Source organism: Ovis canadensis, chromosome 2 (assembly GCF_042477335.2).
Source record: "Ovis canadensis isolate MfBH-ARS-UI-01 breed Bighorn chromosome 2, ARS-UI_OviCan_v2, whole genome shotgun sequence".
In the NCBI taxonomy this organism is placed as follows: domain Eukaryota; kingdom Metazoa; phylum Chordata; class Mammalia; order Artiodactyla; family Bovidae; genus Ovis; species Ovis canadensis.
In genome coordinates this window covers 238,125,574-238,142,572 of record NC_091246.1, presented here as the reverse complement: position 1 = coordinate 238,142,572, position 16,999 = coordinate 238,125,574, and the positions used below count along the sequence as shown (strand labels likewise).

At 44.2% G+C, this 16,999-nt stretch overlaps 1 protein-coding gene across 2 annotated transcripts in view; it reads right to left on the bottom strand.

The window, feature by feature from the left end:
• The window catches only part of CAB39 (calcium binding protein 39), a 94,846-nt gene that overhangs the window by 14,135 nt on the left and 63,712 nt on the right, over positions 1-16,999 (bottom strand). For both annotated transcript variants that reach the window (XM_069578612.1, XM_069578611.1), the window contains exons 3-5: positions 15,062-15,226; positions 10,887-11,005; positions 4,573-4,741 (exon numbers count right to left, since the gene is read on the bottom strand). In XM_069578612.1, the coding sequence (XP_069434713.1) occupies positions 4,573-4,741; positions 10,887-11,005; positions 15,062-15,226 (453 nt within the window). The remainder of the gene's footprint in view (positions 1-4,572; positions 4,742-10,886; positions 11,006-15,061; positions 15,227-16,999) is intronic.

Below are 16,999 nucleotides of genomic sequence, written 5' to 3'. Positions count from 1 at the left end.
GCAAAGCTGACAGGGCGCATGTGGTCCCACATCAGCAGAGTGGCCGGGTCAGCCAGCAGGGGACACAAAGAGCATGAGGTCTGACTTCCCAACCTATCTAAATTCCCATATGGCCAAGCCCTGGGATGACCCAGAGACAGGTCAGGGGTCATCTCCCAAGTCCAGCAGATGGAGCAGCCAACTTTCAGGGTGGACTGAATTAAAAAGATTCCTACAAGTTACGTGAGTTTTGGGTCCCAAACATCATGTGACAAAGATGGCCCTGGAATCCCTGAAGAAATGCTGCTGACCCAGGGGACTCGTTTTCAGAGAGCCTCAGCAAGCCGTCTGGCCCAGTGTTGTACTTGATGACTGTATATGTCCGAAGACAAGAGACTCAGTTCTTCCAACTGTGTGGTTCACCTCTGGAGCTCCAAAAGTTAGAAAGTTCCTCCTGTGGTAGAGTTAAAACTTAACCCCAGGCTACTTCTAGAAAACTGTAAAGAGTCACAGAACTAGGTGGAATCCATTTCCTTGAGGACCCACTTTAAATACAAGCAGTGCTCTCTTGGCAAGTCCCTGTCGAGTCTTCTCTTCTCCAGGCTAAATGTCCAGTTCCTTTAAGCACACCTCAGATGACAGGTTCTGAGTTCCCCTCGCCATCTGCTGTCTTCTGAAAGTCATCTGTGAGTCCGTGTGCCTCTGAAAAGCACAGCACCTGGAACACGTGTGCACTGTTGGTACTTTATAAGCTTCCAGTGGGACGAGACCATCAGCAGACTCCTTAAGTCACACGTTATGTAGTCACAGGTAGCTCTGGGGCAGCATCATCATACTGTTTAATTTTACTGGACTTTTACAGAATTTTGTTTACTCAGGGTCAGCTCTCCAGTCAGACTGCCTGGGTTCAAATTCTGGCTTCCCCATTTATTGTCTGACTTCATCCAACATTTTTCTAGGTTTCCATTTCCTCGTGTGTAAAGAAGATAATAATAATACTTCCTTCATAGGGTAGTTTGAATATGATATGAAGTTACCTACATTTTAGTAATTATTACACTGTGTAACGACTACATTTAGTATTACTTCCTGTTATTATGCCTTATTCTCACATCTCTTATTTACAAAGATGGGTCCTCAGGTGAAGACCTCAGTTTTTGAGGGTTTTTTAATACTTAAAAATTTTTTCTAATTGGGGGATAATTGCTTTAGTGTTGTGTTGTAGACCTCAGTTTATCTGTATTTAACTTCAGCCTGTTATATATCCTGGCCTCTCTGGATCTTTATGAAGCCTATTTCAGGACCTCTGCGATCTGCTTTCTATTCCTTTGTGGCATATACTTGTTGTCACCTTTTATCTGAGTCTTTAATAACAATCTTCAGCTGTGCTAAGCGAAGACAAATCCACTAAAGATTTCTCTCCAGGACGGTGGCAATCCATTTTCTGGCACCTTATGGATATGGTGTTCAATTAATTATGAATTGCTACCCTGAAACTCCATCCAGCTCCTAGTTTTTCACTGTTTTACAGGTCTGTTACAGACCTGTACAATCATTCAACATCTAATATATAAAGGAATAATTCTAATAGCTACTGTTCTCTGCGCATAGACTATGTGAGGACCTAATAACCTGAACATACTCGTATTGTCACCTACATTCTGACAGATGCAAAGACAGGTTAAACCAGTCTCAGAGCAGAGAACTGAATCCAGGCAGCCACGCCCTTCGCCCCCTGATCTACACGTGTCTATGAAATTAGCATGACTGAACTTACTCTTAGTGAATCCATGCTGGCTGTGGGTACACGGTTTCCTTTCCAAAATGCTCAGAAATCATCTCTTTAGCAGTAATATTTTCTAGAACCTTACACAGGTATAATATCAAGCTCCAAGCTCCACCAGCCTCTGGGGAGTCTACCTTCTTTTACTCTGGAAAATGGGAAATATATTTGTTGGCCTTCTGATACCCCTCCCTGTCTCCTTCATTCCTCTTAAAAAAAAAAATCACCAACAAATATTTGGCCACTGATTTACTATCTCAGTATCCCATTCATTCAAGCTCTGAACGGTAAACGTATTTCAAGCAGGTAGTTTTAATTTCCCTTTAAGACTCAGCACCTGTTCCTCCTCGTCCAGGGTTACGGATGAGCTGCATTTGTTTGAAAGTTTTTGTGTGTGCAGTGCATTTTCTGGGAAGGTAGCTCTGGTCATTCTCAAAGGAGAGCATGAACCAAGGATCTATTTTTTCCATTATAAAAAGTGTCCTCTGCCAAGAGGCCACAAGTAAACCAGAAGAGGAGCAACCTCTGGCGTGGAGGTCAGACCAGCCCTGCCCATCTTCCTCCCTGCCCTGACCAGACTTCTTAAGGAAGGGTGAGGAGGGAGCTTCAGTCTGTTTGACAGGCCTGTGCCTCTCCTGAAACACTCTTAATTCTAGGCCCTACTTCCTTCTGCCTCTTGGCGGGCTCTCTCCCTTCTATCAGGAGTAGCTGAGACACAGGAGCCAAGCCCATTCCTCACTGCTCTAGAGCTCTCTCCTCCAGAGCTCACCCTTAGAATCCTACCAGGTTTTAAAAGTTTCCCTTCTTCAGGTAGAGAACACCTACCTGACTCTGCTCAGTCTCTCCATCTCTGGCGACCAGGACCCAGCAAGGTACTGAGACAGAATCATCAGCAAGGCCAATCAGACCTTCAGAGACTGGGACTCACGCTTCCGGCAGAGTTAGCGCGCCTCTCACCTCAGCTGCGCAGCCTCTCACCTCAGCTGCGCCGTCTGTGCTAGGGGCATGTCCCTCACGTCCTCTCAGTCAGGCGGACCAGCTGAACTCTCCCAGCCCGCTGCTGCTCCTCTCCTCTGCCCTCGCCCTCCTCCTCCCAGGGTCCTGCGCTCAGGCTTCCGGCTTGCTTCCCACACAGGAGCATCCCTTCCTGACACCTGGTGCTGCTACACCTCCCTCATAACAGGTCTGCTGCTTCTGAATGGGGTGTCCCCTTCCACCGGTACGTCCCAATCAGGAGTCCCAATCCACCAAGTGCAGTGATACCTACGATATCATGTTTATCACTCCACGCTATAAGCTCAAACTCATGTCACTTTGCTTTGTACATGTGTGTGCTCAGTTGCTCAGTTGTGTCCGACTTTTTGCAACCCCGTGGACTGTAGCCCGCCAGGCTCCTCTGTCCATGGGATTTTACAGGCAAGAATACTGGAGTGCCCTTTCTTTCTCCAGGGGATCTTCCCGACCCAGGGATCGAACAGGCGTCTCCTGCATTGGCAGGTGGATTGTTTACCAGTAAACCAACTGGGAAGCCCTTGCTTTGTACATTAACATATAAATAACTGAGGTCATACCTAAAAGTTTCTGACATCCTGAATATACCCTAGGTACCTTTCACATTATTACCTTACTCTCATTCAGTGTGAAGCCCCAGGCTTCCAGGCTTTTGTCCTATTTTAAGGGTGTTCCTTCTACTGGAGGAACACATTTTATTCAAAGACCAAGGCATGTGCTCATAGTCTAGATGGGTCTTTACACAAGAAACCGAATGTTTACAGTAATAGTGGCTGTTTCTCACGGCGACAGTGTTTATGGTTTGCAAGCACAGCAGTCTATGTTGGATTATTAAATTCTGAAAATACTGAAATTGCAGTTCTAAATACTCAGGAGGTCAGACGTTTTATATAAGGGAATGTTAACATATAACACAGAGGATGAGATAGTGACATCACTGACTCAATGGACATAGTCTGCGCCAACTCGGGAGATAGAGAAGGGTGGGAAGCCTGGTGTGCTGCAGTTCATCGGGTGACAAAAGAGTTGGACACGACTTAGTGACTGAACAACAACAGCAGCATATAAAGGCTTGCTCTCACTGTGAAAAGCACTAATAAGCATCACTGCTTTATTCACATACCTTAAACAGCCCAGAACCTTGCAATTCAAAACAAAATGTGCATGCCGTACACTGATACCATATCATGTGTCTTTAATTTATACAAACACACAACAGAGGGGTAAGGCGGGGGGGGGGGGCACACTGCTGGCGATTCTGCACCCCTGCACTCTGTGTTTAATAAACAGCTCTGTTCCGAGCATGAGACAGGCGAGAGCAGCTCGCTGTGCCCTTGGGCCTGTTCACAACAGGGTCATCTGTCCTGAAGGTGGATCTACTATTTGAAGATATGTGTAATCCAAACTGCTACAGCCCTGGATGGAAGCCAACTACTCTGTCCGATGCTTAACCAAAGAAACTGCTGCACTATGTTCCAACACGGAGACAAATCTGATTTTCACATACACTGTATATCTATGTACTGTATTTGATGGGGAATTTAACATAAAGTGTACCTTTGACCATACAGGACTTATGCCTTTTAGACAGACTTGAGAGTCTTAACTTTTCCAACCTATCAGAGCTGTGACTCTACTGCACATACCTGAGTCACAAACACACATATAAAGTACGTCTGCTGTCTTCCCACTAGAGGGCAGCCGTGTGTAGCTCTGGAGGGTACAGAACGTTTAGGAAAGAACACCACACCTGTTAATCTCACTTGTATATCTATTTAGAATTCTACAGTTTTTGTTACCTTGAATGTGGCAAATGCATCTGAAGCTATGTCAAATGTTGACATTTCAACATATCTGAAGAAATCATAAAACTGTTCCGACCACAAAATGATTTTTGCAAGTGGTTCATGTCTGATGCATTCTCTTAACATTATTCCACAATTTAGGGCTATTTCTGGAGATTCATACCTGCAAAAAGAAAAGACAAATATGACTGCCTTCCCCCCATCACTGTTCTTTTCAAACTCCCAACAGTTCCAGTTTCTAGAACAGGAAGTTTCAGACATGTTCTAACTAAGTGACAGAGAAGGTTACAAGGTGCACCTCTCTCAGCGGAGAGTATGTGCTCAGAGGGGTGAGTCTGGAGGGCACGCATGCGCCAGTGCGTGGTGACCGCTTCAACGCCAAGAAAAGCGACAGCCTTGACAGTGAGTATGTGGGTAAAAGCTCATTCCTTCAGTTAAAAGACTTGAAGGGAGGTATTCAGGGTCACACCTCCAAAGAGGGTTTAGTTCACCTGAGGTGCTCTCAACATTTCAGAAAAACCAAACACTGAATCGAAAAACAATAGAAACGTAAGTTTCCTAAAGTCACAGTATCTAAATGGGTCTATCAAATTATACAGCATTTACACTTCATTGTTTCAATTTAATACTCAAAATAGTACTTCCAAGACTGCTGGCAACACATAAAGGCCAGAGCTTCTAAGACTGTTGGCAACACATAAACGCTAGAACCGAAAGCCTGGTCTTGAGGATGTCACTAAGCGCCTTGTCATGGGGCCTGAGGGCTCTCAAGTGGACACGGGCTCCATGTACCCCTCCTCAGCTCTCCACACAGACTTCCTCTACTCCATCTCAAGGTTGTTCGCCTCTTTCTTCCCCCGATCAGAAAGAGAATCTCGTTCTCCTCTCAACACAGCAGCCTTCTCCATTCTGATGCGCACCAAACCTCTCGGACTGGACTCTGTCTGCCATCTGCTCACACACGTCACCCCGTCACTCCACTTCCTCTCACACTTGCACACTCAGGCTGAATCTCCTTCCCCACTCACAGCCACCTTCAGTTTCCTGCCACTGAATCCAAAGACCTCGTGGCTAAAACAAATGATCTTCTAATACAAATTCTGCTTTTTAATTTCTGGACAGTGCAGACCTCTGCATCTCTTTCTTTAAAAAATGAAAGCAAGACCCCCAGTTCTCCTTTCTACCTCCTCTGTTCTTATTTCTTGCCTGGCTGAAGTCTTTCTTCCATTGCTCTGACCCCTAAGATCTCACAGTTCCCACCATGGCTCCCAAACTGCCCCAGCCCAGATCCACCCTGAACTGTAGTGAAGTTATTTTCTGTTGCTTTTGGACAATTCCATAAACTGGATGTGTCTAATATAGCATCACTATTTTGCTTCAGATATCCGGGTCTAAAACAGGTCTTACAGAACTTTCTTTGATAATGGAAATGTTCTCTATCTTTGCCCGCTACTGAGCACTTGACATCTGGCTACTATGACTGAGGGACTGAATTTTAAATGTCATTTAAATTTAAAATAAATAATTACATGCTGTTAGTAAGAACAGTGTTGAACCGCACAGATCTGAACACTGCCCTCTTTGTCCACTCCCAGTCTTCCCATCTTCAGCGTCAGCACTCCTTTCTAATGCTCCTCTGCAATATTTCAGTTTCATTTTCTTGTATCCAGTGCTGCATGAAGTCATCCCTGGTCACCTGAGTGCCCCTAATCAGTATCTTTGTTCAAACTCTGCCTTAACAAATCTATCCGACTAGTCTATCAGTGAAAGTGAAGTGGCCCTGTCGTGTCAGGCTCTCAGCGACCTCACAGACTGCAGCCCACCAGACTCCTCCATCCAAGCGCATCAGCAGCCTTTCCCAACTCAGGAGCTTAAAATGATTCTTCCTGCTAATTACACGGACTCACGTCTGGGCTTCCCGTCACAGCAACGTCTCTGGTGCGCCACCATCCCCACTACGCCACAAGACCTTCTGATCCCCCCACCGCTGCCAGTCACTGTGCTCATTCTGCCCCTAACTCTCTTGTTGATGCCTGTGCACATCTGAAACCACCTGGAGCCTCAAGCCTACATCCACCTCTGCTGGCAAGCCTTGCCTTTCTGACTGACCCGCATTTCACCCCCGAAACCCTCTGCGAGTGTTCTCCGGTAGGACTGTCCTCCTGCTGTACACGTGTTCATCACACGCCCTCACCACCACCAAAACCACATTCCTCTGTGCCACTGGCGGCATGGCAGCTAGAATGGTGACAGGCTCCGAGGTGACTAAAACGTCTGCTCACAAAATGGCCGCGCACACAGCTTCCTCCCTGCCACTCTCAAACAGGCAGGAGACTAGACAGAGGAGGGCGAGACAGTTTGGTACAACAAGTCGGGCAGGTTTTGATGGCCGTTTGTCAAGCTGGCCTTAAATGATTAAACCATAAACCACCGAGCACAAGGCAAACAGTTATGCTGTACAACCTGTTAGCACTAGGCAGGAGAGCACATTAACATTTAAATCGCCAGTGAAAAAATGACTGCCTCCAGATGCAGGCTAACACAAGTAACACGGTTTTTTCCAAAGGCACACTAATACCAGCAGCGTCACTCCTCAAAATGTCTAACATCAGAATACTTGTAGCCTGAGTGGATAATCACATTGTGTTAAAAACAGTCTGAACTAATTAATAAACAAGTGAAGGAAAATTTCTTTCTTCTTTTTTTCCTTTTTGGCTGTGTTGCATGGTTTTCATTAGTTCCCTGACCAGGGACTGAACACAGGCCTCAGCAGTGCTGAGTCCTAACCACTGGACCTCCAGGGAATTTCTGGAAAAAAAAAAAAAAATCACAGGGCGTTGCTGTGACGTGGGGAAGTCCAGACGTGAGTCTGTGTAATTAGCAAGAAGAATCATTTTAAGCTCCTGAATTGGAAAAAAAGAATTACTGGAAAAAATGCCTGTTTCTAGGTCTGAGGAAGAAACCCATACAAAATGAGCACTGGGTGTCTTGTGCCAGACAGCAGGGAGGCTATCAGAGGCTACGGGGGCCTTGCCAAGAGGACACGGGGGCCAGTTTGAAGGCGAGCCCAAGATGGGGCAATCTGGACATAAAAACACGGTCACAATGACTGAAAGGGTTTGAGGCACATCAAACATATTTCAAAATCTGATTAAAACTTCAGGTTTGATGCTTAAATGCATAATGATGCTTAAAACAATAACATACTCATTGCTGACTTAAGAAAGTGGCTAGGGCATCAACTGATTATACTAAAAATTGATAATGTAGAAAAAAGGCAAGCATGTATTCTGTCTTTCCTACAGAAGTCATGAAACACTGATATATAGAGAAGGAATAAGAGAATTAGGAAATCATCATTTTGAACCTAGACAACAGAGTACATCATGAGAAACACTGGGCTGGATGAAGCACAAGCTGGAATCAAGATTGCCGGGAGAAATATCAATAACTTCAGTAATTCAGATGATACCACCCTTATGGCAGAAACTGAAAAAGAACTAAAGAGCCTCTTGGTGAAAGTGAAAGAGGAGAGTGAAAAAGTTGGCTTAAAGCTCAACAGTCAGAAAATGAAGATCATGGCATCTGGGCCCATCATTTCATGGCAAATAGATGGGGAAACAGTGGAAAACAGTGGCTGACTTTATTTTTTGGGGCTCCAAAATCATTGCAGATGGTGACTGCAGCCATGAAATTAAAAGACACTTATTCCTTGGAAGGAAGGTTATGACCAACCTAGATAGCATATTCAAAAGCAGAGACATTACTTTGTCAGCAAAGGTCCGACTAGTCAAGGCTATGGTTTTTCCAGTGGTCATGTATGGATGTGAGAGTTGGACTGTGAAGAAGGCTGAGCACCGAAGACTTGATGCTTTTGAACTGTGGTGTTGGAGAAGACTCTTGAGAGCCCCTTGGACTGCAAGGAGATCCAACCAGTCCATCCTAAAGGAGATCAGTCCTTGGTGTTCACTGGAAGGACTGATGTTGAAGCTGAAACTCCAATACTTTGGCCACCTGATGCAAAGAGCTGACTCACTTGCAAAGACCCTGACGCTGGGAGGGATTGAAGGCAGGAGGAGAAGGGGACAACAGAGGATGAGATGGTTGGATGGCATCACTGACTCAATGAACATGAGTTTGGGTGAACTCCGGGAGTTGGTGATGGACAGGAAGGCCTGGCGTGCTGCGGTTCACTGGGTCGCAAAGAGTCGGACACAACTGAGTGACTGAACTGAACTGAATGATCCTAAATGGACAGTAAAACCATTAGGTACAGGGTTGATGGAGAACTTTATAATGGACAGGCTGACATCATCTGCATCCACTGATCTAACATCAGCAGAAGAAAGACAACCAGGACTGCCCAACAGAAGCACACAGCCCCATCCATGAAGAATTCCTGTTCCCACCCCCTCAACTGAGGCTGAATCTAACCAAATGCAAAAGAACAGAGGATAGAGGAACATGGTTATGTGTGAAACCACAGCATGAAACACCAAATATGAGATTTTTCTACAAAACAAATGGCCCAGTTGCTTCAACAAATAATAGTATTAAAAGAAGAGGGCAAGAACTATTATAGATTAAAAGTGATTAACAGTCATTTAAAAAAAAAAAAAAAGAGTCATATCAACCAAATTCAGTTTGTGGACTATGCTTGAAGACTGATTCAAACAACCTGAAAAACAACATTTTTGGTGGAAATCAAGGAAATCTGAACACTTACAGGGTATTATTTTATGCTTAGGTTTTTAAGTGATATTATGATTATGATATGGAAATGATGTTGTACATGAGGAGGAGAAACAGGAGGCAAGAAATAAATGAAACAGGAATGTTAATAATTTGTTAAATATCAACAAGATGTTAATAACTGCTGAAACCTGGTCATGGCTAGGAAAGGGCTTGCTCTATTATTCCCCAGTTTTATGTATATTTTCCACAATAAAAACTAAAAGGGGTGGTGGAGTGGGGTCCCAACACCAGTGGCTTCTCCATGCTGCTTCTCCTCACCTCCCTAAGCTGAGGTTTCTGCTCTGGCCAGCTCAGTTGAGAGCTTTAAACCTTTCTTTAAATAGTGCCTCAAAAGTCTTACATGACATTCAGCAATGTTCCTCTCATAACCCTGGCCACTTGACAGTAAACACAGGCAGAGCTAACTAATTCACAGATTTTAATAATCACTGCTTTCTATGAAAAAAGGAATATTGGCTTTAAAAATACACAAAGGCATCCGGAAGCTGCCCCAAGAACACCAAAATTTCAGACTACTCACTGCATGTTCATACAGGCAGCTCTGGATTGATACAACAAAATACTGGATGCCAAAAATTCTGTACAGCAACATCTGAAGAAGCATCATGGACAGTTAGAACTAGAAAGAAGGAAATGGAATGCTGGCATCCAACACAGGCACTGACGCATGCTCTGTCTAAACAAGCCTGAACTTGGAGGAAGTGTTAAACCACAGAGATATGACTCAGAGTGAGGCAAGCTATAAGGCTGAGGTAGGACAGCAAGCTGATTCATGCCAACAGTCATGCCAATAAAACGCTTGCCCACCAATTTAACAGAACCCCGCCAATGCACACGTACCCAGAGCTGGCAAACAACCCTGGCATGAAACTACAGGAGGCTACCTTGCCAATCAGTGATGAGGGAGAAGAGGATTTTTTAAAAATGTTGCAATTTTAAGGCTTTTTTGGTTTTTTAATTTTTGGAAACTGACATCTATCCAAAGATAAATGACTGCTTAGTTCAGCAGTAATGCCAGGAAGATGCACTGTGGATTACCAGACTAAGTGGGTTAGTGGATGGACACACACAGGTGAAAAGCCAAGGGAAGTACAGCATAAACATGTACTCTGTTGCTGCGGACTGAACAAGGCTAAGTGCTACAGCACCCACGCTCATTTACTGGGCAGCCTTTACTGCCAGACAGTGCGCGTGTATGTCCAAAGAAGAGGTCTTTAGGTATATGACTTATTTAGCTGGTATTTTATACAATTAAGGTTTTTACATCTTAGAGAACAGAAACAAGACCACAGAGGACTTATTTTTTTCTTGAGGTTTGAGATTTTAAGGCTCATAATTCACTAACTTTAAAATCCCCTGGGCATCTTCAAATTCTGTTTAGTTTACAGGCTGAATTTTAAGGGGGGAAACGTAATCCAGAACTACCTGAAAAGGAGTTGATGGAAGTACAGAGAAAATGCTTTCCCACATTCACCATCCTGCTTTTGCCCACAATCATCTTTCCCTTTTTATTTTTAAAGTCAAAAATATCAATTTTATTACATTATACATACCCTTTCAACAACATGAACAAAATATTCTGCTGGGTGCAGATGTATTCAACAGTAGGAGTTCTTGTACCAATTTGTCTTCTGAGAATATTGTTGAAAATTTGAGCCACGTCTTTCTTGCCCTATTAGGGAAACAAAAATAGCAAAATGCCTGACTAAATACCCAATGCCTGTCCACACTCCCAGATAAATGCAAACCAAGGTACTGACTAAACACCCAATGCCTGTCCACACTCCCAGATAAACTCAAATCAAGGTACTGACTAAATACCCAATGCCCATCCATGCTCCCAGATAAACTCAAATCAAGGTACTGACTAAATACCCAATGCCCATCCATGCTCCCAGATAAACTCAAATCAAGGTACTGACTAAACACCCAATGCCCATCCACACTCCCAGATAAATTCAAATCAAGGTACTGACTAAATACCCAATGCCCCCCATGCTCCCAAACAGAACTCAAATCAAGGTATTGACTAAATACCCAATGACCATTCATGCTCCCAAATAAACTCTAATCAAGTTACTGACTAAATACCCAATGGCAGGTGAGGTGAAGTCACTCAGTCGTGTCTGACTCTTTGCGACCCCATGGACTGTAGCCTACCAGGCTCCTCCGTCCAGGGGATTCTCCAGGTAAGAATAGGAGTGGGTTGCCATTCCCTTCTCCAGGGGATCTTCCCGACCCAGGGATCGAACCCAGGTCTCCCGCAGTGGAGGCAGACGCTTTAACCTCTGAGCCACCAGGGAAGCCCATCCACATTCCCAGATAAACTCAATCAACATACTGATTAAATACCCAATGCCCATCCACCCTCCCAGATAAACTCAAATCATGGGTCTGCGTATTTATAATTATGACTGAGTATCTGACTTTAAAACATTCATAGACATTGCATTTTATTTTTTCCTTTATAATTCCAAGTTCCAGCAGTGAAATATTTTTGACATGAATAATGTGCTGACAAAGTGAAACCTAAACTGCACATAATCTCAGTGATTTCTAATTCTCAGAACGATGCTGACTCAGGTATGAAAACAAAGCCTTGCTATATGCTTACATTGTTCAGGGATCTGATTCCCATCCAAAGGGAGCAAGCAGCTTCAAATAGGATGCTCGTATTGTAAACAATACATGCAGCTTCCTTTTAACAGTGATGGAAGGAGGAGAAATTGTATTCTGCTATTATAATAAAAATGAAAGAATTCTGTAAGAAGTTGAGCTTTAATGGCATGTAGACATATCCTTCTATTTTTTTTTTGGGTGGGGGAGGGCAGCACAGCTTGTGCCTTGCAGGATCTTACCTCCCTAATCAGGGATTGAACCTGGGCCCTTTGTACCTGTAGAGTCCTAACTACTGGACCACCAGGGAATTCCCCATCTCCTCCTATTATACAAGGTCTACTTGGGAAAAATTTTATATAGATTAACAGTCAAGGTACTAAGTATCACACAACTCAATAGTTCAGAGATCAGAGTTCCACCACTGTACTTTGCTCAACAAAATAGGTGGTTGTTAACTTCATATAGTGAAACTGTCTTGATCAGAAAGCTGCACAAGGAAGCAACAAATGAAGAAGTGAGTTTCAGAATGGCCACTTGTTACAAGGCTGACAAGTCTGCAGGGGAGTGAGGGAAGCATTAAAGCTTTCCAGCACCGAGATCACCCTGGGGCCTGCGCTAGGTTAGGGGTAGTAATGGCAATCTTGAAAATCAGTCTCAAGGGCACACATTTCTTTTAAATTTATGTCTCCAAAGTCCCAAATGAACATTAAGATCAGGGTCCAGGCTGGGGAATAGGATGGGCAGACAAAGGAGGAGGAACTGGATGGTCCCAATGCATCCCCACCTTTGCAGTGGAAATAAAAATTGTTGCTGGAATTTGACACTCTATGAAAAATATATGAAATCAGCTACACAAATGAAAATATCATAGTTCTGTTCTTTTTTTTTTTAGTAAAGAGCTTTTGATGTGGTCCATTTAAGAAACTTTGGGTTTGTTACATAATTGCTTCTGTTTTATGTTTTGGTTTTTTGGCTCTCAGGCATGTGAGAGATCTTAGCTCCCTAACCAGGGATTGAACCCACAGTCCCTGCACTGGAAGGCAAAGCCTTAACCACTGAACCACCAGGGAAGTTCCTCTGTTCTAAAAGATAGAAATAAATTTTGTTCTCTTTTAATTATCTACTGATAGTACATTCAAGTAACCTATGAACCACACTTTCTTCAGCCTTCTCCAAAACTGAACGTGGCTGTATGTGCATGCTAAGTCACTTCAGTCGCGTCTGACTCTTTGCAACTCTATGGACTGTAGCCCACCAGGCTCGTCTGTCCTTGGGATTCTCCAGGCAAGAATACTGAAGTAGGTTGCCATGCCCTCCTCCAGGGGATCTTTCTGACGCAGGGATCAAACCCATGCCTCTTATGTCTCTTGCACTGGCAGACAGGTTTTTTACCACTAGTGCCACGTGAGAAGCCTAAACCTGCCTATAGATGTCTGTCATTTTCTCCCCTGTTTTTTAGGTACCTAAACAGACAAAGGTCCGTCTAGTCAAAGCTATGGTTTTTCCAGTAGTCATGTATGGATGTGAGAGTTGGACTATAAAGAAAGCTGAGCATTGAAGAACTGATGCTTTTAAACTGTGGTGTTGCAGAAGACTCTTGAGAGTCCCTTGAGCTGCAAGGAGATCCAACCAGTCCATCCTAAAGGAAATCAATTCTGAATATTCACTGGAAGGACTGACACTGAGGCTGAAACCTCAATACTTTGGCCACCTGATTTGAAGAACTGACTCATTTGAAAAGACCCTGATGCTAGGAAAGATTGAAGGTGGGAGGAGAAGGGGACGACAGAGGATGAGATGGTTGAATGGCATCACCAACTCAATGGACCTGAGTTTGAGTAAATTCCGGGAGTTGGTGATGGACAGGGAGGCCTGGTGTCCTGCAGTCCACAGGGTCACAAAGAGTTGGACATGACTGAGCAACTGAACTGAGCTGGCACAGACATCCAGCCCCTCAGGATGATAAATGTTGGGGTTTAAACAAAGCACATCCATAACAGAGCATCAAAGAGGGGGACTGCTCATGACCATGCCAGAGCCCTTCATTATATGCTTCTCAGACTAGTTTACTCAAGACTGTTACCAAGGTCCATTCTTCTCACTAATAAATACACTAAATATCTATCTAGCAAGGCCTGATTTGGCTGTATAAACTTGGGCAACAATAACAAGTGCTGACCAGGGATGAGCAGGAAATATAAACGAGTGCAGCAGGCCTGCAGTAGAAAAGCAAGCTGTGTTGTCTGAGGCATACCCGAGTATGGATGCCCCATACTGATGTCCGGGCTGAGGGGCCATGCAGGGCTACAGGCCCCATGCTGCCAGATTTTTCAAGGGAAGCCAGAAATTCCAAATTGTGTATAAAATCTCCTGTTGTTTTAATGGTATCCTAATTTAAATATTTCAAAGCAGTGCCATGCAGACAAAACATATAATGTCTACTGCAATGAGTTTTCAGCAGGTTAAAGAAACAAACAAAAAAACTAGATGTTCTCCAAGATCTTATCCGGGGATTCCTGGGTGGCGCTAGTGATGAAGAACCCACCTGCCAATGCAGGAGATGTTTAAGAGACCCGGATTCAATCCCTGGGAAGGGAAGATCCCTGGAGGAGGGCATGGCAACCGATTCCAGTACTCTTACCTAGAGAACCCCATGGACAGAGGAGCCTGGCATGGCACGGTCCACAGGGTAGTAGAGTCAGACACAATTGAAGCGACTTAGCACGCACACAAGATCTTATCTACCTCAAAAATTCTAACATTCTATGGTCTTCTTTAGATTACTTATTCTTTGAGAGCCAAGGACCAGTGAATTATGTAAAACAGCATCTATTTAATAAACATACCTGAATGAAAGGGTCTAACAAATACCTCAAAGACTTCATATAAAATGTCGTCAAAGAAGGGGGAAAGCCACGGCCTAAGCCTGTGGCACGCTCGAGTCCCCAGCCTGGCGCCGCTGATGAGGCATGCAGCCCGGGCGTGCTTGCTGGTCAGCACCCCCGAGCCAAGAGCCCAGCCAGAGTCTTAAAACAGTTCAGAAGGCAGGGCGTAGGAAAAGGACTATGGATAGTTAGGGTTTTTGAAAAATAGAAAACCTATTTCTTACCTCAAAGTCAATGAGCTGCAGATCAGCTACCAGGGTGCTGAGGAGCCCACTGTTGTACAGTTCTTGAGCGAGCTGTGCCACTGCCTCTGTCTGCGGCTCCTTCTCGTTTGTGCCATACAGAATTTCCTTCATGGCAACCAGATTCTTGGAAACTTCTTCTGTAGCCTGATTTTGGGGGAAGAAGAGAAGAACAACTCATTTTAATAAACATAAATAAAACACCTACATTTGCTCAATACCTTCTCTATATATTACATACCCACAGAAGGGACACAAAGATGGGCAGGCCCCGTCCCTGCCCTCGGCAGTAAAACACTGCACATGTGGGGACTGACGTGTGTGCTCAACAGGGAAGGCCAGCAGCTTCACAACCTGTACACCCCAACACTGAAAACAGGCTGTTAGAGTAGAAAGAGAACAGGAAGAATGGGTTCAGTTCTGCTCAAATAGGAGGGAAACCACATGGAAGAGGCAGCTGAGCTGCCCCTGAGAATGGAGACACTCTGACAAGCAAGGACTGGCTGGGGAGAAGCAGACTGAGGGGGAGGAATGGCATGAACTGGGGGTGAGGGACAGGCAGAGAACAGTTGTGGAGGGAGCGGTTGAAGAGACGAAGCCAAAAGAGGCTCTGAATGCAAAGCTAAAATGTCAGCAATATATTACAAGTCGCTAAAAAGCTTCTACTTTGGCCAAGATCAAAACAAGGGTCAGATTTACTTATCCCCATGAAAAAGATTAAAAAATGGGAGAAAATCTATCACATACTTAATTTTAAACACTGAACTTCGGGCAGCACAGGAGAGCAATCCCCGAGAGAAGGGAAACAAATGAAGTGACCCTCATGCCTGCCCAGCTCATTGCTAGACCACAACACAGGGAGGACAAGCTCCACGTGAGGAGACAGAGCTGCGAATCTGTGGGGAGCCTTGGTCCTTTTTCAGGGCAAAGACCAGAGAGGAGAGCTCCACTGCAGAGTATTAGAGACCTGCAGAAGGCTTGCCTGCTTCTCCAGCTGAGCACTGGTAAACACACGCATGTGAGAAAGTACCCAAGGCCAGGGAACAGAGCCATGGAGCTCACGCAAGGCTCCCATCAACGTGATGGAAAAACCTCGTTCACAGGCACCAAGCAGAGCTCTCCAAGAGTTTTGTCTCTGCAGTTATAAAAAGTTAGCCCGGGACTAAACTCTGCTCTCCAACTAAACTTAAAAGCCAGCCTGCAAAGAATCAAAACTGGAAAATACAACCAATAATGGGGAGAAAAAACAGTCAATAGTAACAGCTCTGCAAAGTGACCCAGATGGCAGAAATTAAACAAGGACATTAAAAGTTACTACAACTCCAGACAGTATGTTCAGGAAAAAAAATGAGCATGTTAAGTAAAGATACAGAAGGCATTAGGAAAAAAAAAGACCAAAATCAAACACTTAAAAGCTACAATTTCTGAAATAAGAATTACACTAGATGGGATTAACAGCAGATTAGACACTGAGGAAGAAATGGTTAGTAAATACGAAGACAGAGCAATAAAAGCTATCCCAAATGAAACACAGAGGGAGGAAAAACGCACATCAGTGAGCTACAGGATGACTACAGGCAATCTAATACTGGGTTGGCCAAAAGTCTGTTCAGAATTTTTCTGTAAGAAGTTACAGGATCATCCAAATGAACTTTTTGGCCTACCCAACACATGTGTAGCTATAGTCCCCAGGGGAGGGGGGAGGACAGACAAAACATGTGAACACACAATGGCTGAAAAAGTTTCCCAATTTGATGAAAACTATAATCCCATGGAGCCAAGAAGTTAAAAAAAAAAAAATTCTAAGCACAAGAAACAGAGAAAACAGTCAAACTGCTTACATTCAGTGAAGAAAAAAAAATCTTAAAAGCAACTAGAGGGGGAAAAACATTATGGACAAAGAATCAAAAACTGGCAGTA